Here is a 22,802-nt window from a genome sequence, read left to right as displayed (position 1 = left end):
GTCAAATATACATGATTTTTGTTAAATACAAACTGCTAATGTATTTGGAACCAATGGTAAACATTGGTACACATATATTAACTACCCGTACACAAACAGGGAAAAGCCAGTACTAAGTGCCAGCACATAACGACACACTTTACGCACTAACAAAACCCCACCTCATTGTTTAAGACTAATTCCATCCAAATAGTGCTTTAAACTGGAACCAGTGCAGCATTTCAGATACACTTGGCTACATTAATGCCTGCCTCAAAGTTCAGTTAGTCTGTGGCCTTCCTCCCAGCCATTCTTTGATTTTATCTCCAGGGTAAGGAGCAGACCTCCTTCTATTGCAGTGTGTTACGTGTCTGTCAGATAGTGTTCCCTGATTCTGGTTTTTGTTGTTTTTTTATACCTCTTTTGTCTAGTTTAAAATATCTTTGTATGTTCATTGTAATTATTGTATGTTTATAATATTCCATTTATGTATTATTAAGTTTCTATTTGTAAATATATTCTGTTTTGTCCCTTATGTTTTTTTTGGTTGGTTCCCCAAGTGGACGAGCCACCCTGACCTTACCAAACCTGAGTATTCCCTCTGGCTATTGAGGTCAAAGCAAAAGGAGGCATGGCACTATAAAGTCATTTAGGAGTTTTTGTTTTTTTCATTCTGTCTTGAATTAGAGTCTCAACATGGCAAAAATGGATAGAGGCCTCCTTCACTGGCCAGCCCAAAAGAGGCTCATCCAGTCCAGCTTATTCTCACCTACAACCATGGGTTTCATCCTAGCCCCACCCAAAGTAGGGAAAACTGGTTTAATAGTTAAAAATATAATTAATGTTTCAAATATAGAAGAAACCAAGCAAATCACCAGCTTATGACCAAGAGTCAATGATAATTTCTTTATAAATTGAACAATATTTACAGTAAAGCCTCAATTATCCGTCACTTGATTAACCATCAGTGTCCGTTAACCATCAGGTCAAAAAATATATACTGTTTATGTACAAAACTACTACTGCCCTACTACTGCCATGTGGTACACTGCAAGCTCTGCACATTGGAACAACTGTCCCTTGTGCTAACATGTAGTGCGCCTCCCCAGCTCCACATGCCATGGCTGGGAGTTTTAATAGCTTTTCGTAGCATTTCGTAACTTTTCTCTTTTGTTATAATTAATCTACTATACACTGTTACAGCCAATAAACATAATGTGTGGTGTTGGAATTGCCACAAAACAAATTAAATTATTAAACATTTATGAAAGTGCTTCAAGTGTTGCTTCAATTTAAGGAGTAGGAAGAACAACAGTGAAAGATGTAAGGTGTGAGATGCCAACAAAATTGAAAACGTGTTGAAAATGGAAACCACTGACAGTAATGTTATTCTGTATTAATGTTAATGTTCTTCTGTTGTACTATGTTTTGTTAATAAATTGTGACGTGCAGGCAGCTGGTGATGAGCTGTGCAGGAGCACAAAGGGTTTCCGCTCTGTAAGGGTCGAACACGCCTCTTAGGAGATGAGTGAAAGGAGAAGTTCGGAGAAAAATGAGTGTGCGGCAGAAGGAAGTTTTGAGTAGGGAGTCAGAAGACAATCAGCAGGAAGTGTTTGCGGTATAGAAAAAAAACATAAGTGGCACAAGATAACCTGATTGGTAGGGAAGGCTTTCTTTTATTGTTTTGAGGTGTACTCCATAACCCAAGGAGAATAAGACAGGGCACAGTTTGATACAGAATTCCAGTACCTCCTGTGAGTTTTATTTGCTTATTACGCTAGTCATTCCAATATTATAAGGTTTAATTCATTTTGTTAATACTATATTATATTTTGGTAATATATATATATATATATATATATATTGATATATTGTGGAGAGCAGCCCTGACACAGACAGGCAGACACTGATTGTTTACACCCAAACACACGTTTATTATACATTTCCTATTTACAAGTGTATCGCACACAACCCAGTGCCCCTGCACCAAGCACCCTCAGTCCAGGCCTCTTTCTCTCTTGCCTTCCTTCACCACCTCCACTCCTCTCCTCCAAGCTCTGTCCACTTCCACCCGACTCCAGCTGACGAATGGAGGGAGGTGGCCCCTTTTATGTCCACCCGGACATGCTCCAGGTACCTCCCAATGAGATTCCTGCGGCACTTCCTGGTGTGGCAGAAGTGCCGCATGAACACCCCGAAGCGTTCCGAGTGTCCCTGGTTTTCCTTCCGCCAGCACTTCCGGGTGTGGTGGGAGTGCTGACGTCCAGGGCTTTTCAGGCACCAGGGCCTGAAAGTGAGCACGGGCCCCTATAGGGTTGAGCTTCCATGCTCTGTTCCCGTGGTCCCTATACCAACCAGGGCAGCTGCCCTCTCATGGTCCGGAGGAGGCGTAGTCCCTCTTCCGGTCCTCCCAGGCGTCCCGGCTGGGTACCACCCCCAGCCGCTTGCCACAATATATATATTTTGTAAATGAATATGACTATTCACTAAACAAATTTACTGTATATCATTTTTAAAGTGGCTGTTCTGTTATCCGTCTTTTCTCTTATCCATCATGGCATCGGTCCTGACCCCTGACAGATAATTGAGGTTTTACTATTTTTATAAACAAAGAATTACACAAATCTTAAAAGAGCAAAAAGAAGTTTCCAAAAGATTACATTAAAGCAAACAAATCCAGAAAGCAGAATCCAATGACAGAAGCAAATGATCTACAAAACCAACAAAAGCAAAGAATTGGAAATACTCGTACAAAAGAACTCCAAATTACTTAAACACTGCGCCTGAGTTCTCCTTCTGCTTTGACTTAAATAGCCAGAGAGAGGGCTCAGGCCTGGTGACGTCAGGGTGCAGGAAATGTGTATTGATTTGAGAAGAAAAACCTGATTGATTGATGTTAATCAATCAGTCAATTAATTATCAGTTTTGCCTTTGGCAATGCCAATAATTAATTCAACAATTTAGTAAGACTCCCACATTATTTTCCTTACCTTGCACAGTGGTAGTGCTGCTGCTTTGCAGTAAGGAGACTGTGAAAGATTGTGGGTTCGCTTCCCGGTTCCTCCCTGTGTGGATAGCGCTTTGAGTACTGAGAAAAGCGCTATATAAATGTAATGAATTATTATTATTATAACCTTTCTCTGTAGAAGAGGTTTCAGGCCATTAGATTTATATGAAGAAAGCTGAAGCAGAAACAGAATAATACAATTTATTGATAAACACAAGGATTATAGAAATATGATATCTGCATAAATATCAACACAGAAGAAGTAAGGCAGGCAAGCCAGACAAACATGTAACACAGAAGAGGTTTGTTATTTACTGGCTATTTAGAGTTCTAATTTATCCTTGGCACAGTTAAATAGTTTTACAATACCAAGCCTTCAAGGACGATGTGTGATACTGTGTGGAGTTGAGTGTTGTTCAGGGTTCAAGTGAGGGACTCTTCTTGCATTGGACTGCACTCTTGGTTTTTGCTACATGGTTCTTTGCTTGTGATTTGGTGTGACGTTGCCTTCCTCAGCTCACTGTAAGGCCTGGAACTTCATAGGGAAAAACATTACACCTTCTGGCACAAGTGTGTAAGTGCTGAAGTTATCTTCTTGATATAATGGCTGCTTTTCAGTCTTCTTAGACAGGGCCTGATCACTGGCATAGAGCCTGGCTTGGAAATGTGGATCTTAGAGCTAGTTTAGGGCACCCAGCTAATGTTTGTGAGCTTTTTGCTCTGTAGAGAGTGAGTGGTTTCTCACCTGAAAGATAGTGGCTTCTTGTCCTTCAGCTCCCCAAACAGAACAGATCACCAGTTTTATGCTCCGTCAAAAAGATAGACGAGATCAATGCAGCTGGTTTTGAAGCAAGGTGACCTCAGGTGACTGGGTCAAGGTCTCTTCCAGTTACAAATCCAGGATCTTCCTATAGATGCCTTAACTCGTCTATCATATTCAGTCAGAGTTCATTTTGCAGGCACAACCCTAAAATGAATGTTCTTTTGTGTGTCTTTTCATCTGGAGGTGTCAGCTCAATTCTGATGTACACCTTTGAACTACAGAGCTAACCAAACTCTTGGTAGAGCAGCAGTTCTACTTTAGTGTTCACTCCGGAATGGGAGTTTGCAGCCTCCTTGGGACTACAAGAGTGGCCCCACCTCCTAAGGTACCACCCGCAAAACACAAGGGACATAAGAGAATACAGATTTACACACAGAAACATAAAATAAATTATTAAAATAAGCGTATAAAAACAACTTTGCACTAGACAACAGAGGCATAAAAAGTAAGAAAAAACGATCAGGACCACAATCTGGCAGATATATAACTTAGTAAGGACATCAAGCTAGAGTTCCCTTAAGTGTCTCCTTTTGTCTCAACTTTCATTTTAAAGAATAAGAATGATGGATTCCAATATATCTGTTTAAATACTCATAAACTTACTCATAAATTCTTGTGTTACTGAAATAATCAATGAGACTCAAAGATCCCACTGTGATGGTCCAGGCTGGCTCCATGGTCTTATGCAGCTTGAACCCAGAATCATCGATTAGCCAGTACATTGAGTATGCTTACACAATAGAAATGGTTTAACATTGTACAAAGCGCTTTTATTTTTAAAAATATTCATTTTATTTTCACAATTGTACACAAATTTAAATTGTGTATATCTATTAAATAAATAAGGGCAGCACGGTGGCGCAGTGGTAGTGCTGCTGCCTCACAGTTAGGAGACCCGGGTTCGCTTCCCGGGTCCTCCCTGCGTGGAGTTTGCATGTTCTCCCCGTGTCTGCGTGGGTTTCCTCCCACAGTCCAAAGACATGCAGGTTAGGTGGATTGGCGATTCTAAATTGGCCCTAGTGTTTGCTTGGTGTGAGGGTGTGTTTGTGTGTGTCCTGCGGTGGGTTGGCACCCTGCCCGGGACTGGTTCCTGCCTTGTGCCCTGTGTTGGCTGGGATTGGCTCCAGCAGACTCCCGTGACTCTGTGTTCAGATTCAGCGGGCTGGAAAATGGATGGATGGATAAAATCTAGTTTCCAGTGCAGGATAAAAATCAATAAATAATAAAAATCCACTTGAAACCAGGCCTACTGTGTCGATCATTTATCCTTACAAAAAGGCTCACTCTCTCTGTCTCCCCAGCTCATCCTAACGGATCTGCCCAGCTGGCTGAGATGCCGACAGCCAACTTCCTTCTCTTCTGCCTCGACCGGCATTGACCTGGACACACGGAGCCAACCCTGTGTCTTCCCTTATGCTTTCTCGCCACTCCCTGGATACATGGGAGGGTCCATCCAAGTCTCCCCTCCAATGCAACAAGTTAGTGAGGGCACCCCTTAACTACCATCAGTTATGCTCCCTACAGGAGCCCGAACTCACCACCTTCTCCGCTTTCGATCATTCGCCTGCTCGTCCTTGACTCTTATGGTTTCCTTCCAAAAGCCATTTTTCTCCCCCTTCTCTTCCTGCACTACTGCTTTTAAACTGCCGTTCCTAGCGCAGGTGGCATAATCACAAACCCCAGGGTGCTAATGAAACAATTGGCTGCCACGCACCTCCGCATGTGAATGCTTTGCCAATGCCTCACCTACATCCTGGAGCTGCTCCACTTTGCTACCACTCACCCACGCCACACTCCGAGCGTAAATACACCGTATTGTCTCAAAACTTGCACCAACACAGACCTCTCCTTATCCCACCCTCCATGTTACTTCTCTGCACTTTAACTAATAGATGGTCTATATTTACCTTATTAATGAGGACAAGCTTGTCTGCACAATTTCAAAAACCCAAGCCAAAACATGCCATCATGTGCATTAAATTCCATTATTTTAATGGTCAACTGTCATTTGTGGAAATGTACAATTACTGGCCGATACCATCTAGTCTGCAGGCATCCTGTTTCTTTTCCGCAAGCAAAGATTGCAGCAGTTAGTGTGTTGTTTTGCCCTTTATTGGCAGTCGTTAAGAAATTAGTTGACAAAATTCTATATTTATCAACAAAGCCGCAGGGGGAAAGCAGAATTTAGTGCTGAGAGAGCGAGAGCAGCGTGCTGTCGGAACTGTGAAGAGCTACACGTGGCAAAGCAGCTGGATTAATAAATTCACTACAAGAATGAGGACAGGGGGCAGACACCACAGAATAATGGTTATCTATCTATCTATCTATCTATTAAAGAAATTCACAGGTTTGTTTTAATTAAAAATGTGTTTTATCAACTGCCAAGGGCATTTTCATTAAAAAAAGGTGAATATGAAAAAAATATTTTTTAGAACAAAAATGATTGAAATCCTACATTAGATTACATACAGCTCAAACTTGATGAATGGATGGATGGATGATTGTGTCATGCTTGGATAAGGAAGGAGCTGGTGGCACACTTGTGTTATTTTGGATCTGGTCCACAGAAGGCTCTACCTTATTTACTGCTTTCATTGCAACATGGCTATGTTTAAAACAGAGTGAGAACAAATGTCTTCTTTAGCCAGACAAGCTTTTTAATATAAGCAGTGAAGTCTCGGCCCTTGCAGACTTTAGCTTGTGCTCAAGTGCCAACCCTAAACACAAATGATAACCCAGGAGACAATAACAACAAAAAATGAATTTCATAACAAAGAAAGGAATAAATACAACAAGGAACAGGATATAGGGTTACACAAAGGTAAAAATAACAAAAACGCATACCCACAGAGCCTCACTAGACACTAGAACTACCCTGTGGGGTGGCTAGTCCACATACCCACTTCTGTTCCCTGGTCCCTGCTCAGCTTCTTTATTGTATTTCTCTCCTTGTCTTTACCCTCCAACTCTTTGGGCTTTTGCCAACATCCATCCATCCATCCTCTTCCGCTTATCCGAGGTCGGGTCGCGGGGGCAGCAGCTTGAGCAAAGATACCCAGACTTCCCTCTCCCCGGCTACTTCTTCTAGCTCTTCCGGGACAATCCCGAGGCATTCCCAGGCCAGCCGGGAGACATAGTCCCTCCAGCGTGTCCTGGGTCTTCCCCGGGGCCTCCTCCCGGTTGGACGTGCCTGGAACACCTCACCAGGGAGGCGTCCAGGAGGCATCCTGATCAGATGCCCGAGCCACCTCATCTGACTCCTCTCGATGCGGAGGAGCAGCGGCTCTACTCTGAGCCCCTCCCTGATGACTGAGCTTCTCACCCTATCTTTAAGGGAGAGCCCAGACACCCTGCGGAGGAAACTCATTTCAGCCGCTTGTATTCGCAATCTCGTTCTTTTGGTCACTACCCATAGCTCATGACCATAGGTGAGGGTAGGAACATAGATCGACCGGTACATTGAGAGCTTTGCGTTATGGCTCAGCTCCTTTTTCACCATGACAGACCGATGCAGAGCCCGCATCACTGCAGACGCCGCACCGATCCGCCTGTCGATCTCACGCTCCATTCTTCCCTCACTCGTGAACAAGACCCCGAGATACTTGAACTCCTCCACTTGGGGCAGGATCTCGCTCCCAACCCTGAGAGGGCACTCCACCCTTTTCCGGCTGAGGACCATGGTTTTGGATTTGGAGGTGCTGATTCCCATCCCAGCCGCTTCACACTCAGCTGTGAACTGATCCAGAGAGAGCTGAAGATCACGGCCTGATGATGCAAACAGGATAACATCATCTGCAAAAAGTAGTGACCTAATCCTGAGTCCACCAAACCGGACCCCCTCAACACCCTGGCTGCGCCTAGAAATTCTGTCCATAAAAGTTATGAACAGAATCGGTGACAAAGGGCAGCCCTGGCGGAGTCCAACTCTCACTGGAAATGGGTTTGACTTACTGCCGGCAATGCGGACCAAGCTCTGACACCGGTTGTACAGGGACTGAACAGCCCTTATCAGGGGGTCCGGTACTCTATAATACTCCATTGCCAACAACTACCTCCTAACTTAAAACTCGTTAAGCCACTGACTCCAAGGTGCTTTTAAGCTGTCGGCACCCATAAAGAGAAAGCTGTGAAAAAATATTTACATCTTGAAGAAGGAATCTGAAAAATATTTACAAATTGGTGTGAATTGTACATGTTTCAAAACCTTGAGATTAAAGTAAAAGGAACAAAAAACATAGAAATATCACAGAAAAAAAATTAAAAAGAATCCTGACTAGAACAGTAATACTTCCAAAAATCTCTTTGATATTTAGTGTACTAACTTCTGAAAAAGTCAGAAAAACAATATGGGAAGGACCATAAGAAAAGACGAGGTCAGAAAACGAACCAAATGGTCAAAACAGGAGAACAAAGAGAGAAACACCAAAGTCCGAAACACTAACACGAAAACCAAAGTCTACAATCAGAGCAAAGGTCTATCCCACAAATGTTCAAAGTCAAGCTCATAGTTTGAAATAAATTAATCTAACCTCAGATGGTGTGAAGCTGCACCAGGTGAAGCTGATAATGTCACCATCACAGAATGATGCTTGCACAACAACGGGCTATGTGCAAACCTCACAATGGTGATGCCCAGAAAAAAAACAATGCAGCATTAAGTAAATGGTAAAAAATTATAAACTTCAATGTAACAATACTAAATAAAAAACACCAGAAAAAGATTCTCTGGGTAAGAAAACCCTATACATTATATTTAGTTTATTTTTTTAGCTTCAGGAAAGAGAGAGAAAAATTGAATACAAATTATAACAAATTTTGGTGCCCATGTGTTACTGCTCACCCCCATGCTCCAGAGCTGTACAGGGAAGTGCTAAATTGGCCATCCCGCCCAATGGCCTTGTGTGTTTGGCTAACATTGCCCTCTAGAGGTAAGGGGAACACTCATATGACTAATACAATATTTTTTCAAGTGGAAAATTCCACACCTTTCCCCATTTACCTATGTGGGACTCTGACTGGTTTACAACCAATTTCTTCAATCCCCCCTTAAATTTTGAGCAGCAAGTATCAAGCACAGTGAAGTACCAATCAACACAAGGATGATAGGTGCATTAACAAAGGGGGAAATACACGAAAATAGTTGTGTGCTACTTCCAAACTGCTGCACAGGAGGCAGAGTGAGCACGCAATTCAAAAACATACGCTCTAAAGCTCTTTTGGCACAAGTTTGTTATCAACCATCATCACCAGCAGAACAATGTGCATTACTCATTGTGTTTCTTGCTTATCTACTGTAAATAGTAACCTTTTAACCTAAATACAGCCTTTTAGGTGGCAACTGAAAGCCTATTTTTGTTTGTTGTTGCTGTTGTTCAACAGCTTCTAATATTATTCTGCTAATACCTTTGTGCATGGACTGTTTCATGCATTAAATTATTAAAAATATTGTATAAAATTACTTTCAGGCTATGTGTATAGTATCTATATGAAACATAAATACATTTCATGTTTAGACTTGGGTCCCTTCCTCAGATTATGTATATGCAAGTATTCCAAAATCCAAAAATATTTGAAATCCGAAATATTTCTGGTCGCAGATATTTCAGATGAGGCATGGGAGACAACTCAAGAGCTCTGGTGATTGTAATTCCCTGCCACTCCAGAGGTCGGCACTGTATCCTTATGCCTTTTCTCTTCCTCCTTCTGCAGACTGGAAGATTGACAGCTGTAAAACCACTGATGTCCGACTGGACCCTGTGGTAGAAATTTAACATCTTATTAAAGAAAGAAACATCCTGTAACAGGACAAATCAGTTATCAGGCAGGAGAAGAGCTGTTCATTGTATCTTTTAATTACTCCTCTGCAAAATGCCTTAGTGGACACATCCTCCACACATCCTTCTGCTGATACCAGCATAGGAGAGACATCCCCACCCACAATTACAACAGCGCAGGTGAGCAAAGAGCTGAGGAGACTTCGTGCCAGCACAGCAGCGGGTCCAGATGGAGTGTCGCCACGACTGCTGAAGGTCTGTGCATCGGAGCACAATTATTATAATTATAATTATTATCAATTATGGAGAATCCACTGCATCCACTAAACAGTGTCATCTCCAGACAGAGGAGCAGCTTCAGCGACAGACTGCTGTCACTGTCCTGCTCCACTGACAGACTGAGAAGATCGTTCCTCCCCCAAACTATGCGACTCTTCAATTCCACCCGGGGGGGGTAAACGTTAACATTATACAAAGTTATTGTCTGTTTTTACCTGCATTGTTATCAATCTTTAATTTAATATTGATTTTTGTATCAGTATGCTGCTGCTGGAGTATGTGAATTTCCCCTTGGGATTAGTAAAGTATCTATCTATCTATCTATCTATCTATCTATCTATCTATCTATCTATCTATCTATCTATCTATCTATCTATCTATCTATCTATCTATCTATCTATCTATCTATCTATCTAGTGGGAGCATTCTTCAAAAGCAGTCCGTTACAGCATGATCAGAATGATCAGAGAAACAAAGAATAGAGGTTCATCAATACATACATTTTATTCTGGTTGGTTCGTTGGTTTACACCCAAACAACTTATATAAATAATGTTCTAATACCTTTTGAGATGAGCTACCACACTTGAAATTTCTGTGCATATAACAATTGTCCATTCTGGTTGTTTACCGGACATCTGCTCATTTCTTAGTGAACTTTAATTACTTTTTGTTGTTCACTTGACCCCTTTCTGGCTTCCTGACATGCCCACAAAAGTTTCTGACATTCATTAACCCTTTACGCTATTTCTTTAAGATATAATTTATGTTACCGTAAAATTATTCTTCCACAACCCTGCCTATTCCCTCCTGAAGGACTTAAAACCGGAAGATCCGCAATCCTGAAACAGTGCATTTTGGAACTCATGTCACAATTATTGTGTGTTATCTTTTTGTTGCTGCGTTCCAATTATATGGGGTCACCAGGGTGGATCCCCAGCTCTTCATCATGGTCTGTCATTTCTCGTACACTACTTCCTCAACAGGTTCTCATCACCTGGATGCTTAAAGCAATTAATTGCTTAATCTTCCTCTCTGGTAGTGCAATCCCAAACTCGATTTAAACTCCTAATGTAGCAGACCAGCTCATTGAGTCATTATCTTAAATCTTTCAGTCCTGATTGTGTGCTCATCTGACAAGCTCAATTTGTACATAAAGTACCTCTTCTTATATGGTTGCCCCTATCCTGATGTCTAAACACAGGTTCTGCCAGGAATAACTAAACTGTCATTCAGTGGCGCTAAACAAACATTTTGTTTTAGCATTTGACTCCAAGTGCTCCCTTGTAATAAGCTTTGAGTAATCACAGAGTGAAAGGAAAATAACTGAAGGTGTGGAAGGCAAAAGGTTTTCAGGAGAATGGGTGCCATAATGATGTCAAGTGAAAACTGTATTGCCTAAGAAGAGGTCCTGTACATGCCACTATGGGATGGAAGAGCCCTTTCAGGAAGTGTTGGATGATTCATGAACAATTTGTTCTTTATGAATGACTCTTTTCATTGAGTCATAACAACTGATTTACAAGAACAAATGAATCTTTTCAGTAGAGCTCATCAAGTGTACCTAAATATCTGTGTGATGCCATCAGCCTCTTTCATTTAGATGTTTAAAGTGCACTTCCAAGTGCTGCCCTTCTGATTTGTGATTCTTGTTCATTTATGATTCTTTCTTATCAGCAAACAAGAACTCTGTCAATGATCATTCTCTCGAGAAATTATGTTAGTACAATACAGTAACGACACATTGATATTAGAATTTTTGTTTTGTACAATTTGTCATTGAAGTTTTTTTGAGCAGAATATTTAAACATGATATTAAACTAATGCTTTTTATTCCTATATTCATTACAAAATACATGCCAGTAGATGATGCAAAATAAACGTTAACATTAAACAGGCTCAACAGAGTGTAACTGTCAAAGAGGCAGAAATTGACTCATATTATATAGTTTAGTTTATATTCATACTGTTGCAATTCAAGGGAAAAATTATCGTAAAATAAATATAGAGAGCATGCTGTAGGTCCTAAGCTGAGTATGGACAATATTTTCTGCAAGCTGCCTTGCAGAAGGTCACTTTTTGACAACTCTCAACGTGACGGAAGCTCAGACATCCTGTTTATCTACTCTTAAGTTTATAAAGTGTTCCCTTTATTTCTTTACAGATTTGAAGATGGCACTGTTTCTTTCCTTGACATAATTGCTCTGAATCATGGATTCAATTCTTTGGAAAAACTTACAGGTCTGTTGAAATTTAATTCCCTATCTTGTTTATATTTGCATTGTATTTACCTTGTAGTTTTTAGAGGGCATGAAATAGTGATTTAGATTCAGGATGTTCTATTTTGATGTGTCAATGTTTTGTTTTGGTAGAGTTCTATATTATTCCTAGTTACATAAATGTCTGTGTAAATGGAAGTCATCATTTCTAGTCAGCTTTCTTCAGGACAGGCTACATACTTATCTCAATATGGCTGCCAAGTTGTGCTTTCTACTTGAGTTCTTCTGTTCATGGCCATGGTGTGAGAAAGAGAGGGAGGGGAAAAGCGACCAGATTTGTTCAAATCGTTACACCAATAGAGTGTCGTGGTACAGAATGGCCTCTGATTCAAAACCAATCCCAAAGAGCCATACCTCAGATGAATGGGTGAACACACTGCCTTTTCACACCTCCTCACAAGACCATTTGTTGAGTGGAAACTGGCCAGCTAGGTAGACTATGGCCAACCTGTGGGGCTTGTCTCATATGAATGTCCTGAACAGAATCCCTTGAGAAACCGATCTGAGTCACCGCCAACCCTGCCATTAAATTCACATTCTGAGCCAGTCCTAAAGACTTGGGGGTTGGTTAGACATGAAAGAACTGCTGTTCTCATCAATGAAATAAAACATTTCTTCTGAAACACTAACATTATATTTACTTTGTCTGACTTACAAATAAAGACATGCTAGATATATACAAAATTTCACGCCACAACAGTCGATAAAAGAGATTTTTAATGTTAGCCATTGTGACTCAAGAGGCAGCCAGTCAAACATTCAGCATGGACTCCTTGGGTGACAAAGCCCAGTCAGATAACTGCAAAATAAGAGTGAAAATGGGATATTCTGGACACATTTGTTGGTACCCCTAGAAAATACCATTACTGATTTGATTAGCATGATTATTCAAATGAGCTCCAAACATGTAATGAGTCATTCAGCTGATTTAAATGAAGAAAGGCAGTCACTCTGCTGTTTGGTATCATCGTGTGTCCCACACTGATCACGGACCAGAGAAAGCAAAGGAGAGAGTTGTCTGATCAGAAAGAAAATTATAGGCAAGCATGTTAAAAACAAAAGCTAGAAGACCATCTCCAAGCAGCTTGATGTTCCTGTGACAACAGTTACAAATATTTTTAAGAAGTTTAAGGTCCATAGGACTGTAGCCAAACTCACTGGATGTGTCCACAAGAGGAAAATCAGCACCAGAATGGGCAGAAAGATAGTGAGACTGGCAGACAAAAATCCAAGGACAACTTCCAAAGAGATGCAAACTGAACTCTAATGTGAAGGTCTATCACACCATCCGTCGCTTTTTAAAAAACAATGGGCTCAATGGAGGAAGACCCTGGTGGGCTCCACTGTTGAAAGAAAAACATCAAAAGGTCAAAATGTAATTTGCCACTGTGCTTCTGGGAGAATGTCCTTTGGACAGATGAGAAAAAAATGGGACTTTTTGGCAAGTCACATCAGCTCTATGTTCACAGACGAGAAAATGAAGCTTTCAAAGAAAAGACCAACATACCGACTGTGAAATCTACAGTAGAAGAGGCTCGGTTATGTTTTGGGGCTGCTTTGCTGCATCTGGCAGCAGTTTGTGAGTTTGTGCAGGGAACAATGAAATCTGAAGACAAGCAAGACATTCTGAAGCAAAACGCACTGCCCAGTATCAGAAAGCTCTGCCTCAGTCGCAGGTCATGGATCCTCCATCAGGACAATGACCCAAAACACACAGCTACAAGCACCCAAGAATGGCTAAGTACAAAACATCTGAAGCGGCTTTCTTTCATTTGAATCCTCTTAAACATCTATGGAAGAACTGAAATATGCAGTCTGGAGAAGACCCCTTCAAACCTAACACAGCTGGAGCAGTTTGCTTAGGAAGAGTGGGCCAAACGACCTGTGGACAGATGCAGAGGTCTCATGGACAGCTCCAGCCATAGCTTGTTTGCAGTGATTGCCTGTAAAGGTTGTGCAACAAAATATTAGGTTAAGGCTCCCATCATTTTTGTTCATGCCATTTTCATTTCTGTTATTATTTGAAATATTCTATCAAATCAAAACTCTAAAGCAGGGGTGTCGAACTCCAGTCCTGGAGGGCTGCAGTGGCTGCAGGTTTTCATTCTTACCATCTTCTTAATTAGTGACCAGTTTTTGCTGCTAATTACTTCTTTTAATTAACTTGACTCAGGCCCCATAGTTGTTTCTTTTTCCTTAATTAGCGGCCAAACAATAATGCGACACGAAACAAGGTGCCACATGACCAACTCACCTGTGCCCATCACAACAGAATCTGAAAAAAGAGAAAGGCGGAGGTCTCCGTAAAGCTGATCTCTCAGGTCATCAAAACATCTTGATGGTGTTCTTAGAAAAAAACATAAAATCATCAGTTTTGGAAATGTCTGCTGTGGCAGAATGAATAATTAAATAACGGGTTTAATTAACAGCAAGCATTGGCTTCTCATTAAGAAACTGGTTGGAGTTTGAAGCCCCAGTTTAGCTGGTCATCTGTTGGCTCTTTTCACATCTCATTTCTGTTTGGTTGTCATTTAATGAGGAAATGAATCAATTCAGAGGACTGAATCCTTAAAAACAGGGCTGCGAAAATGAAGGAAAAAAAGTGAATTAGCAGTGAAAACTGGTCACTGATTAGGAAAAGGGTTAGAATGAAAACCTGCAGCCACTGCGGCCCTCTGGGCCTGGAGTTCGACACCCGTGCTCTAAAGCAAAGACTGCTTTTTGTTAAATATGGAATAAACAATGATAGGTGTCAATTACTATTGTCAGTTTCGAGTTTTTTCAGAGACAATTGGTTCTTCTTTTTTGAGAAGGGGCACCAACAAATTTGTCCTCATCTTGTGGTGAGTGTATTCAGCCTGGTAAAGCAGAAAAACTGAAAAAAGTTCATAATAAAGGAACTAAACAATGAAGCATGGGCACTTAGCTTGATTAGCAAGAATAGTTGAATGAATCCAATAGAAACCAGAAAGAAGATGGCACTGAAGTTTGTCAAGGATATTTTCTTCATCTGAACTGAAGGAAGAATACTCTTCATTTCTTTGTCCTTTGGCAAATTTTTGTAATTCCTTCAGGGTATAACTGCTGTTTGAAGTGTTTGTCTTAAAAACCATCAATTGGTCTGTTATAAATATCAGTAGTATAATTTTCGTAAACATCCTCAAACACAAGGTAAGCAACACCTTTGAAGAGGGCACCAGTCCATCTTAGGGCCCCATTACACACCCACAATGGAGCCGAGTTAGAACCATCAATTAATCGAACCTGCACATCTGTGAAGATAAGGAAGAAGAACTCACACAGATATGGGGAGACCGTACAAGTGCCACATGAACAACGTCTGGGCACAGGATTCAAAGCTAGGATGTCAAACATGTACCACCCAACACTAACATAAATTCAAATTAAATAAAATAATATACATGAAACTTTTTGTATTGGTCAGAATTTCTTGTTACTTGTTGCATCCAATGTAACTTATAAAATTCTTCCTAATTCAGCCTCATTTCAGCCAGTTGGAATTTTTAAGCATTACTAAGCCTGCTTTAAATTAAGTGTTTTGTTTTGAAGTGTTTCTTGAACCTTATTTGAAATGTAATAAACTAAAATTTAAATAGAGCACAGCAACACAGATAAAGTACAACCCATCACTCTCTGAGCTAGTTGCTTTCCCATGCTACCCATAAAGCCTCTCATCCCCAAACCATAAAAATAAACACATTCACATAAAACTGGGGATGGGAAGGGTATCTGGTCTCACCTCAGTTTTTGGCAATCAAAAAAGTGGAATGGCATTGAGAAGACATCTTGAGGCAACAGGTACCCAGACTGGAAAAGGTGAGGTGAAGTATTTCAATTGTCAATGGACTTGCTGGATGTCTTATTGACCTGCAATGCAGATGACTCAATGTAAATTAATTTATAGAAGATGGATGGTCATCTGTACCAAGTGACATGATCTGGTGCTTTTTGGCAAGAAGCAAAAGAGAGGTTTTCTGCAGCACTGTCGAGACAGAGAAGCTTCTGCTGTTAAGAAGTAAGAGACACTGAAGATTGGTCCACATGGAGGAGGATTTGAAGTTAAAAAAGAATCTTCATGAAGAAAAAAGAAATTATTGAGTCACACACTGCATTTATTAGAATGCTTGGGATTAACAAAAAGCTCAGCACATTGCTGCTCCATGGATCCAGGGTGCTAGCATTTGAATACTTCACATGATCACCTAGTCTTCAAGGTGTTTATAAGATAAGTGTGTGTCTGCTTGGGTTTTACTCGAGGTACTCCAGTCTCCCTCTCACCGTCTGCAAAGAATAGTATGTGTTGGTTAGATTTATTTGTGATTCTAAATTAGCAAAAGACACTATGTTAGGCTACAGGAACAGTCCCTCTTGGTGAATTTCAATCCACGACTATTCAGTACTCTCAGTTATGTGTATCTTCACATACTCTCCTCTTCATTGTTAAGTTATCTGGATAAATGTTGCAGATGTGATTACACCATACAGTAATTCCAAAATTAGACTCTTAACTAACATACCTGCTTAGCATTAAAGCGCATTGGTGATGCAAGTATTTATAAAACACACTAAATCTTTCCTTTTAAAAGAGATAATTATACATGAAAAGCATTTGCAATGTTTACAGCAAAATATGCTGTTCCATATGTTACAATGCATACATTAAAGAGCTTGTCAACACCATATATCCTTCTTTTCTAATGTGTGTACTGCGTTACTGTGTTAATATATTTTTCCCTACCTGATTATAAAGATAGATAGATAGATAGATAGATAGATAGATAGATAGATAGATAGATAGATAGATAGATAGATAGATAGATAGATAGATAGATAGATAGATAGATAGATAGATAGATAGATAGATAGATAGATAGATAGATAGATAGATAGATAATTTGTATTTGCATTTATTTGCAGATGCTTTTATCCAAAGCAACTTACAAAAGTGGTCAACATAATCAAATAAGCATCAGACTGGTAGACTGTTTAGGAGCAAGTGTTACATGACAAGGCTACAAAATTGATCATCACAAATGAATAACTCCAAGCAAAATACAATTGTGTTATACCAGCCTAACCACTAATAGCAACTCTTCAAACAACAGAGTCTTCAAATGCTTCCTGAACACATTGAGGGAGTCAGAATTTCAGACTGAGCTGAGCAGCTCGCTCCACCTGCCAGGAACTACACATGAATTGAGATTTGATGCCCCACAGAGATGGCATCACCAGACACCATTCATCAACAGACCTGAGTGGTCAAGAAGGAGAATAGGACTTCACTAGTGTCTCCATATATTTAGGTGCAGGACCATTGACTGCTCTGTAGGCAAGCATCAGGAATTTGAACTTCACGTTAAACACTACAGGGAGCTAATTTAGTGATCTGAAGACAGGAGTGACATATGCCTGTAATAGCAATAAGAGGAGTCAAAACAAAGGGTTGGGGTACGACCACAGTAACCCCAATTAATTAGAGAGATGACAAAGGTTTGAAAAGAAAAAGCACATCATTGTAAAAAATATGGCTGTAACTGTAAGCTAAACATAAAATTGCTTTTGAGATCGAGCTTTGATTGTCTGAGACATGCGTCCGTAATGAACGGCTGCTTCTGGTGACCTCTTGATCTTTGTAGTGCTCTCCTGAAAGTCTTCAAATGAGGTTTTCTAATCTTGCTTGACTATATACAATGTATGCTTATATATATATACAGTGGACCCTTGACTTACAAACTCAATTCGTTCGCGAGGGCTGGTTGTAACTCAAGTTGGTTGTAAGTCAAGACTATTTTTCCCATAAGAAATTATGGAAATGCCCTTAATGTGTTCTGAACCTCCCACAGCAACACTTACTTAACTTTTTTTAATAAAAAAGGATTGTATAATGTGCATAATTTACCAAAAACACCAATAATTTTTCTAATGTACTAACCAAAAAGTTACAAAAAGTGCCTAGCCTACCAGAAACAACAATTTCATTGTTGTTGTACTCACCATTTAAGTTGACATCTTTGGCTTGCAGGAAGGAAGGAGGAGGAGAATGAAATGGAAGGTGGTTATTGTTTGGAAGGAGCTTCCTTATACAAATCTTTTCTTTGTAAAATTGTTGAGATGGTGGATTTCGACATGCTGTACATATTAGTGAGATCGGTCACACAAACGCCACTCTCATATTTCCACACAATTTCCTTCTTCGTTTCGATTGTGATCGCTTTCTTTACCTTTGTTACCTTCTCTTCCTTCCTTAGCAATTATCGAAATAAATTATATAAATCACTGCACTGACCGAAACTACGTCCACAAACACATGTATCTGGGCTCCGACTGACGCTTACAAACGCTCTTGACTGTTTGTTTACAATCGCACAAGCGGATACACGTGACCGCATTCGGGTCGTAACACAAAACGTTGGTCGTAATTCAAAACAAAAATTTTGGTCGTAAACCAAGTTGTTCGCATGTCAGGCCAGTCGTATATCAAGGGTCGACTGTATCTCTCTCTATATAAAAGAAAATCCTGGAATGGAAAGCAAATGCAAGGCTACGATACGTGATAATCTGGAAAGACATTTTAAAGAACCGCGAGACCAAGGAGACTTGCCATGGTGCGTCTTGTGGGAACCGTAAACATGAGACTTGGTGCCAAGAGAGTGTCCCAGAGCCATAGCAAAAAGGACAGCAGCTGTACAGGCTTTAAAAATATCAAAGGGCAGCGCGACAGCAGCTACCCCAACCGAACGCAAGCAGCGTTATACATCCTGCAAGAAAGAATTCAACCACGCCCCGGGGCCAGAAATAAAAGACAGGTATTGCTTTTACAACGTCACACGAGACCAGGCATTGAGCCATCATTTAAAACAAGTCAACAGACCTCTAAGCTACCAGTTGTTGGATTGCTTTTGGCAGGCAAGCATCATGTGCTCAGAGCTCTTAAAACAACGACATGCGACAGGCAGAAGAGGCAGCTAGCAAGCAGCAAAAAGACAGCAAATGATTCAAAGGCATATCCTCAGCATACGTTCAGCCGCAACACCCTTCACAACACGAGCAGTATTATACGTCTGGGAAGAAAGAGATGTAACCACGCGCTGGGCAGGAAATAAAGAAACACGTATTGTTTTTACAAAAGTTTTTAAAGTAAAAGTGAAAATAATGCATATGTAACAATTCACAAGAAAATAACAATCTCTTTAAATTGTAGATTGCCTGCCTAAGGTAAAGTCATCCTTGATGAATGGTGACATGGGAATGAGGGGTCCTTTCATCGGATTAGCGCTATTTCAGATGTGGAATGGCAAAATGGGGGAGGCAGCTTGATGAATGAGGTCTCCAGGACTTAAAACAAATCCAAATCATATTATGTGATATCATCTAATGTGAAATTCTACTCCGTATTTCTAGAATTTTTATTTTTATACTGTATTGAGGATTTATTCTGTTCTATGTATTGTACTGTATTGTATTGACCCCCTTCTTTTTGACACCCACTGCACGCCCAACCTACCTGGAAAGGGGTCTCTCTTTGAACTGCCTTTCCCAAGGTTTCTTCCGTTTTTTCCCTTCAAGGGCTTTTTTTTGGGAGTTTTTTCTGGTCTTCTTAGAGGGTCAAGGCTGGGGGGCTGTCAAGAGGCAGGGCCTGTTAAAGCCCATTGCGGCACTTCTTGTGTGATTTTGGGCTATACAAAAAATAAATTGTATTGTATATCCGGTAAACCAAACACAGGGGTTGACGAGCGAAGCGAGCAGAGGGCAGAGCCCCCTAGTATATATATAAATATATATATATATATATATATATATATATATATATATATATATATATATATATATGGTTGAAAATAGTTTTACTGTCAAATAATGCAAAGAGTACGCAACACGTGTTTTACCCTAATTCTGGGCTCATCAGGCGTACACACTCACTGCACCCCCTCTTGGGAATCGAGTCTCGGACGTTAGTGCTAGAGGCAAAGCCCCTAACGTTGTGTCACGGTGTGTGGTTCGTTCATTTGACAGCATGTAGATCGGGGTAATTACATTCATGGCATTCATAGTCTGAATCACAGTCTGATTGTATGGGTGGTTACCTATCAGGTAACGCTTGTGGTTTGCTGACCAACCGCCTCTTGCGCTGACGTCCGAGGTTCAATTCCCGAGGGGGGGTGCAGTGAGCGTACGCCTGATGAGCCCAGAATTAGGGCGAAACACATGTTGCACACTCTTTGCATTATTTGACAGTAAAACTATTTTCAACAATTCTATGATCTGCTTTTCACAACTGAAAGAGGGCACCGTGGCGGATGTTAGCCGACTTGCTGACCAACCACAAGCGTTACCTGGTAGGTAACCACCCATACAATCAGATTGTGATTCAGACTATGAATGTCATGAATGTTTATATATATATATATAAATATATATTCAATGTAGCCTGTAGGGGGCACTCCCGCCACCAAAGCACAGTACAGTTAAGCACAGCACACAGCATTAATAAAGTACTTTGCAACTCTTTGTTTTCTCTTTCTCTTTGTCATTGCCTCCTCTGCTCTCCCAGGCAAGCTTTGTCCTCTGTCCCCCTGACTCTAGCTCCCTGAATGAAGGCACTGGGCTTCTTTTATGTTGCACCCGTGAGTACTTCTGGTGGCCCATTACCATGGTCCAGAAACACTTCTGGGTGAGGCAGAAGCCCTACAAAGTAGGGTTCTGCAGTTCCTGGAGCTGCCCCTGGTGGCACCCATGGAACCCAACAGGGCTGAGTCTGCAAACTCCAACTCCCAGCATGCCCTGAGGGAATCCAAGACACCACTGGAACCCAGGGGGGCTGCCATTTAGTGATCCAGGGAAGATAATGTCCTCTGCATGCTCTTATATATATTTAGTGCTGGACAGCTGGGATGCCTTGACCATGGAAGGACTAGGGGAGAGAGTATTCTCTGTTTCTCCCCCAGACCGACAGAGGACAGCCCCCTCTGGCTTCCAGCAGGGCCACAGGTTATGAGCATGGAAGCTCAACCATGCTGGGGACCATGGCCACTGCCAGGTGGTGCCTGGATGTTTGCAGGGCCCTATTTGGTAGCACTTCCGGGAAGTGCTGCCAGAAGAAGCTCATTAAGCACCTTGACTCCTTCCAGGTGCCCAGCCAGTCACCAGCACTCAAAGGCCAGAGTCAGGAGGAAGAAGGACAAAGCCTGTCTGGATGACTGGAAGACTGAAAGAGGTGGCTCTGATGCTAGGGATCTGCACTGGCAATCAGAAGGTTGCCGGTTCGAATCCCGTAAATGGCAAAAGGGACTCTGCTCTGTTGGGCCCTTAAGCAAGGCCCTTAACCTACAATTGCTGAGTGCTTTGAGTAATGAGAAAAGCACTATATAAATGCAAAGAATTATTATTAAGACTGGAGGTGGAAGGACTGTGCTGTAGCTGATTATCTTATTTGTATTGTGCTGAGAAGTGGGGAGCAAAATTAAAAAGTGCTTCCCCACAAAAGAATGAAAGTGTGTGCTGTGTGGCAATTTGTGTCCTGCCTGTCTGTGCAGGGGTTAGGGCAGCTGTACACTCCCCCAGTGGTTCACAAATTAAATATATATATTTACATACATACATACATAGAGAGAGCAAGAGAGAGTAGCAACCTTCCATTTCAGTGGGGGAGAAAGAAGTGCACAGTGAGCAACACATTTAATAAACAAAAAGAACCATTTGTTTGTTGCTTTTTCAAATGGTAAAATAAATTAGCCTTAAACTTACTACTTAAACTAAACCCTTAACTAAACCAGCTGTGGTGTTTTCGTCAGCCCCAGAGCAAGTCATAAGTAAATGCTGTGGCTCCTACAATTTTATCCAATCACACACCACACACTCCTTCCTTGTACTTAGCTTATTCAGTCCCTTTTGTCTTCCTTCTCTCTCTATCTCTCTCTCCCTCTTGCTCACTCTGTGCCTCATGCTCTGGCTCCGCTTGCTCCATTTTCCCTTTTATAACTCCTTGCTTTCTTTGCATTGTGAGCCAGACAGTCAATGTCAATTTATTTATATAGCACATTTAAATCAACATAGGAATGCTATGGCCAAAGTGGTTTACAATAAAAGAAGAAAAAAAACTTACAATTAATGTAAAAAAAAACAAATAGAAATAAAATAAGTGAGCATAAATAAAAGAAATAATAAACAGAAGTAAGATTACATAATCACAATGAGGAAACCATCAGTATTACTGAAGGTCACGGAAAGCAAGTGAATAAAAATGAGTCTTTAGTCTTGTTTTAAACAGTTCAATTGTAGACGACTCCTTTATGTGATGAGGTAAAGCGTTCCACAGGCGAGGAGCAGCAGCTGCAAAAGCCCTGTCCCCCTTAGTTTTACACTTGGTACAAGGGACAACAAGAAACAATTTACCAGAAGATCTAAGCACTCTGGATGGCTGGTGTAAAACACATAATTCGGATAAATAGGCAGGAGCAAGCCCATGTAAAGATTTAAAAACTAGCAACAAGATTTTAAAATCAATTCGAAAACTGACAGGCAGCCAGTGGGAGAAACATTAGAGAAACAGAGTCATACTTTCTTGCCCAAACCAGAAAGCGACCGCAGCATTCTGGACCAACTGTAACCTGCATATCAGGGATTTGCTAATCCCAGAATATA

At 40.9% G+C, this 22,802-nt stretch overlaps 1 protein-coding gene across 1 annotated transcript in view; it reads left to right on the top strand.

Moving 5' to 3' along the window:
• mocos (molybdenum cofactor sulfurase) overlaps nucleotides 1-22,802 on the top strand; it is a 542,026-nt gene that overhangs the window by 329,198 nt on the left and 190,026 nt on the right. Inside the window, exon 5 of the mRNA XM_051935533.1 lies at nucleotides 12,026-12,102. Coding sequence (XP_051791493.1) covers nucleotides 12,026-12,102 — 77 coding nt within the window. The remainder of the gene's footprint in view (nucleotides 1-12,025; nucleotides 12,103-22,802) is intronic.

This window comes from Erpetoichthys calabaricus, chromosome 13 (genome assembly GCF_900747795.2).
Source record: "Erpetoichthys calabaricus chromosome 13, fErpCal1.3, whole genome shotgun sequence".
NCBI classification, from domain to species: domain Eukaryota; kingdom Metazoa; phylum Chordata; class Cladistia; order Polypteriformes; family Polypteridae; genus Erpetoichthys; species Erpetoichthys calabaricus.
Note: the sequence above shows the minus strand (reverse complement) of the source record. Positions and strands in the feature narration are given on the sequence as shown.